Source organism: Myotis davidii, unplaced genomic scaffold, assembly GCF_000327345.1.
Source record: "Myotis davidii unplaced genomic scaffold, ASM32734v1 scaffold3656, whole genome shotgun sequence".
NCBI lineage: Eukaryota > Metazoa > Chordata > Mammalia > Chiroptera > Vespertilionidae > Myotis > Myotis davidii.
In genome coordinates, this window is record NW_006287603.1 from 10,607 (window position 1) to 15,988 (window position 5,382).

At 51.6% G+C, this 5,382-nt stretch overlaps 1 protein-coding gene across 1 annotated transcript; it reads right to left on the reverse strand.

The window, feature by feature from the left end:
- Positions 1-808: 808 nt before the first annotated feature.
- LOC102769778 (granzyme B) lies at positions 809-3,855 on the reverse strand. Its single transcript, XM_015561136.1, has 6 exons — positions 3,704-3,855; positions 2,816-2,963; positions 2,188-2,323; positions 1,809-2,002; positions 1,598-1,661; positions 809-985 (listed from the first exon to the last, which is right to left on the reverse strand). Exons 1-6 carry the CDS (start codon positions 3,762-3,764, stop codon positions 809-811), a joined length of 780 nt encoding a protein of 259 aa, XP_015416622.1. The 5' UTR covers positions 3,765-3,855.
- Positions 3,856-5,382: the final 1,527 nt, after the last annotated feature.

Consider the following 5,382-nt stretch of genomic DNA (forward strand, 5'->3'; position numbering starts at 1 on the left):
GCATAAGCTGGGTGGCAACTCAGTGACCAGGCCCTGCTGGAACCTGGGGACTCTGGGTGTCCTCGTGGGAGGGATATGCAGAAGTGGGAGCTCAGACCAGTGTGGTCTGTGGGGCGCAGGGTTGGTGGACTCTGAGGATGCTCAGTGGTCAGGGATGAGAAGGGGCAGCCAGGACACTGGAGGCCAAGCTAGGCCCTGATCTCAGAGGAGGGCAGAAAAGGGCAGGGAGAGAAATTCAGCCCAGGAGGGAATGAGGACCAGGAGGGAATGAGGAGCTTCTCAGGACTTCCCTCCCTCCTCCACCCCTGTCTCTCCTCACCAGCCCCCAGACCCCAACCCTGCCACTCCCTGGTTGCTGGAGAACAATGTCCTGCTTAGGAGGGCCCTCCTCTCCCATGTGCGGTGGGGCCTCCTGAGCTACAGCCCAGGCTGTGCCTGCTTGGTGCCCAGCACCCACGTGCTAGTCCTTTCCTCTCAGCACGTAACACAGAGGAGGAAGTAAGACCTTCACACGGAGCCCAGTACCTGAGTGTTTCATGTTTTCTCCTAAAGGTTCTCCTCTCTGCCCTGGCAGAAGGGCCAGCCCTGCATGTACAAGTGTGGTCCAGAAGGAGCTGGGAATAGCTTTGCATGAGGTTTTGGGGGGTGGTGTGAGAAGGGGAAGAGGAGAAAGTAGAACAGAGAAGAATTGTGCTATTGGCCTTCTGAGCACAGAGCTAGTGCTTGTGAATGAGGGTCAATGAATAAACAAATCATCTGAGAGTCATTTATTTGGTTGCTGGCAACACCTCCCTCCCCGCATCCTGGATTAGCTCCAGAGAAGATGGTCTGGGTCCTGCAGTTGGAGGCTTTTCATGGTTTCCTTTATCCAGGGAAGGAAACTGGTGACTTTGGTGTAGACCTCAGGGGGTGTCCCATCTGTGGGTCCATAGGAGACAATGCCCTGGATCCCATTTCTACACAGCAGAGGCCCCCCAGAGTCCCCCTGTGGACAGAGAGAGGGAAGAACTGAGTAACTTCTCCTGGCCCTGCCCTCGACCCCTCATCCCAACCCCTCTCAGAGAAGGCTGCCTTGCATGGTTTCCACCTTGGAGATAAGCAGACAGGCAGGTCCCTGTGGTCCCCTGAGATTGGATGTTGTCACTTCTTCACTTCACCTCAGGTGGCAGCTCCCTCTGCTCCCCCAGGTCCCTGATCCTCTGGCTATGAAGGTGCTGCAGGACTGTGGCTGCAGCCTACTGTGTAAGCACCTGAGAGCAGGCAGGTGGGCTGACACTTAGCAAGGAGAAGCCCCTTATTTGGAAGCCACCAGGCATAACTAGTGCACACCCAGGGAATAGTTATCTAACTGCTGTGTTCTGGCTTGTGCCAGTATTACAGATTCACCATCTGGAGGAGCACCATGTTTAGAGTGACCATAGGCCCTTGTGGCCTCTCATAGGGCCTATTCCTCTCAGCTCTGGTGGCTCTCCTCTTTTCCTCTTGGGGAGAAAGATCATAGCCTAGAGGGTGAAAGATTCCGCCCCTTCCTCAGGTCCCAGTCTGTATCCAAACATCCCTCTTCCCATAGCCAAGCTGAGCAGCTGTTCAGTATCACCTTAAAGGAAGACTTCTTTTCTTTTGGGTCCCCCACACAGAGTTGAATGGTCCTGTTGTAAAAGCAGATGTTCAGTATCACCTCAAAGGAAGACTTCTTTTTTGAGTCCCCCACACAGAGTTGAATGGTCCTGTTGTAATTTTTAAAGGCATCGTTACACTTCATGTCCTTTTGCAGGGTCAGCTCTACCTCCTGCAGAGTGTCTGAATACTCAAAGAGATTTTCACACTTCGAATCATTTTGCAGGGTCAGCTCTACCTCCCGCAGAGTGTCTGAGCAAGGGCCATCCCTTGTGACTCGCCCCCAGCCGGCCACAGTGCACTTCTGTCCTGGCCTCGGCAGGTCCTTGCTCCTGGGCAGTGGGAGGGGCTTCACAGCATCAGTTTGCTTGATGTTTCTCTCCAGCTGGTGGGGAAGAGGCAAGGGAGCCCAGGTCAGCCAGTGCCTCTGGGCCTGGAAACCATGATGGGACCCCTGACTTACTGGGACTAGTCAGGTGACTGGAGTGGGAAGAAAGGAAGGGACAGGTCACAGTCAGAAGAGAAACAATGAGATCTCAGAACTGCAAATGCAGCAGGCGGTTTCCTCACCTGCAATAACATGATGTCATTGGAGAGTGTACTGTCATCATAGTCTGGGTGTGGGATGGCTCTTTTCACTGAGATCTTCTGCTGGGTCTTCTCCCACTTTTTGATGTTGTGGGCACCCAGGGTGACTGTGATTGAGCTGCACAGAGAACAGAGTGGGTGAGTTTGGCAGCGAGGGAGAGAGATCTATCCCAGGGATTATGAATGGCAGGTGATAGCTGGTGCAGGGCATAGGGCCAGGGACGTGGTGATTTTGCTTCTCAATGACACTGAGGTCAGAGAGCTAGGAGCTCTCTGTTGCCCTCAGGAAATGTCATGAAATTGCTTGCATTTGCATTTTGACCCTAATGCATGTGTTCATAGTCCACCGCTGCTTTATTTGGCCAGTGTGGTTGTTCCCTTCTCAAATGTGTTCCTTGCTGTCTCCTCTGACCCTCTGAGCCCAAAGCTTACCTGTCCTATTTCTCAGGCTCTCATTGCCCGGTCATATTCTCGGATGGCTCCTCTGATGAGGTCTCATGGGCTTGAGTTACCAGGAGGCTGGGGAGCTGCCCTGGGCTGCAGCTCCTGGGATGAAGGGCAGGGTCCCTCTAGGGGTCTCAGGGGGTGTAGCCTGGTTGTGTTCCCTTACCGTCCAATGCAGTGAGCAGCTGTTAGAACAAAGTTCTTTCCCACAAGGACACCGCCACACCTGGACTTTTCCTCCTCATCTTGAATGCTAAGGAAGGCCATGTATGGTCGGGAGTGGGGCTTGGCTTCATGTCCCCCGATGATCTCCCCTGAAGGAAAATTCTGTTGTACTTTTGTGGTGCCCCCTACGGCTCCCCCCCGCCCCCCCCAGTGCACCAGGCAGGCATTGGCTTGATAACTTATATGGCTGGCCACTTGGGAGCCTAGGGTGGCATAGAGCTGGGAGTAGGTAGTGAGTAGGTAGTGAGGGGTCTCCATTTTCTCATCTGGAAAAGGGAACAGCAACAGGCTGGGACTGTGACTTTGCCTGCCACATAGTTGGTGAGGTCTCAGGAACAGGGAAGGCATGGAGGCTCCTGAAAATTCCTATCCTGACTTCGCTTGGTGTTGGGTGAGCTTCTTAGGCCCCCATGGTGCTGTGATGTCCAGGGAAGTGTGGTTTGCTGTGTTCAGGACTTAAGTTTAGGGACCTAGATGTTGACACATGAGGAGTTCCTGGTAAGTTTTTGTGGCTGCTTGGAGGGATGACCCCCAGTGGGCCTCTGGAGTTGGGTTGGTAAGGCCAGTGCTGTGGGATTCTGGAAAGCAGAGAAGTTTGGGGCTGCCAACCTCACTGGCTCATCCTTTAAGGAGAGGATCGCTAAAGGTGTAGGGATAAAAGAAGAGCTGGAGAAAGGGACTGTGGGGCCTTGAGATGGAGCAGAGGAAACAGCAGTCTTCTGGGAACAGTGACCCGGTGGAGAGCTGGGTCAGGGATGTGCAGAAGAGCCAGGAGGTCTGTGCCCACTGTGGATGGGTTGGGCCTGTGAGGGTGGGGATGGTCACTCACCTGCCTCAGCCGAGGGGAGTAGGAAAAAGCCCAGTAGGAGCATGAGCAGGGGTGGCTGCATCTTCCCAGGAAGGCTGCTCAGGTCGGAGCTGCTGGTGTTTCCTGTGCTCTGTTTCACGCCCAGCAGAGGAAGGAGGTTGGGTGGGCTCTGTGACCTGAGTCCCCCTCTGGTTTTATAGTGCCTCATCCCAGGAGGCTTTCTATGAAGCATCCCCAGCCCCAAGCCTCCTGCCTGATGATTGTCTCTGTGTGGTTGTGTGAGAAGTATGCAGTGACCACATCAGTACCCACAGCTGATGACTCACAGCAGACACCTGAGCAGACTCCAGCCCCAAACAAGAACCCAAGTGTACAAGGTGGGACCTGTGGCATGCGGTATTGACCAGTGGAGGTACTGGAGCCCAGAAACCTGAGTCCCTAGTGCTAGAATTCCCAGTGCCTCATCTCCATGCTACTAAGTCCATAAAGGCGATTTCTTTCACACATGTGTTTAGGCCCTTCTCTGTCCAATGGCTAAACATAGTAGAGATGTGTCTCCTTCCTTTATAGTACCGACTTTCAACATTTTTCATCTCATGGTACATGAAGTAATTACTAAAATCCTGAGGCACGCTAAATACATATTTTCTGCAGAGCTCCAAAAAAGAGTTATACTTTTGATTGATTTAAAAGAAGTAATTAAATACGCTTTTTGCTCCAAAGTGACTTAAAAAAATATATCAGGTGCCTATCCCTGTATATAAGAATTTCTGGTACCAAAAATTAACTAATCACACACAAGCATATTAGCAATGTGACCAATAAAATACAACTTTATTATATGACCCATATGTTTATAGGGCAAGACAGGGCATTCACACCAGATAACTATTGTGTTGACTATTGTCATTTTTTAAAATATACATTTTATTGATTTCAGAGAGGAAGGAAAAGGAAGAGAGAAATGAAACATCAATGATGAGAGAGAATCATTGATAAGCTGTTTCTTGCAGGCCCCACACTAGGATTGAGCTTGCAACTTGGGCATGTGCCCTGACCAGGAATTGAACCATGGCCTCCTGGTTCATAGGTCAACACTCAACCACTGAACCACGCCAGCTAGGCTGTTGGCATCTTTTTATTTGATGACTTAAGGGAAAATAGGTTAGTGACCCTGACTAAATAGCCTGGTAATGCATGTTTTAAAAGTTCTTCTGGGACACTGGTTGAAAATTGCTGCTTTAGAAAGAGCTGAGCATCTGATGGGGGAGACAGAAACATAAGAGAGCAGAGTACTGAGTGGGAAGGGCCATGGTAGAGTGATGCAAAGGGAGGAACAGAACATCACCACCATCTACTAAACAGACATAGCAACCCACTCATCATCACAGTTTCCTCTCAAGGGGTTTTATTTACAAACTAGAGGCCCAGTGCACAAAAATTTGTGCACTTGGGGGGCGGGGGTCACTCAGTCCGGCCTGCACCCATTCACAGTCCAGGACCCTTTGGGGGATGTCCACCTGTCGACTTAGGCCCACTCCCTAGGGGATCAGGCCTAAGCTTGCAGTCATATATCCTCTGGCAGTCAGGGAGCCCTCTGGGAATGTACGACTAAAGGCTTAGGCCCCCAAGGGATCAGGTCTAAACCATTAGTTGGACATTCTTAGTGCAGCCATGGAGGTGGGAGAGGCTACTGCCCA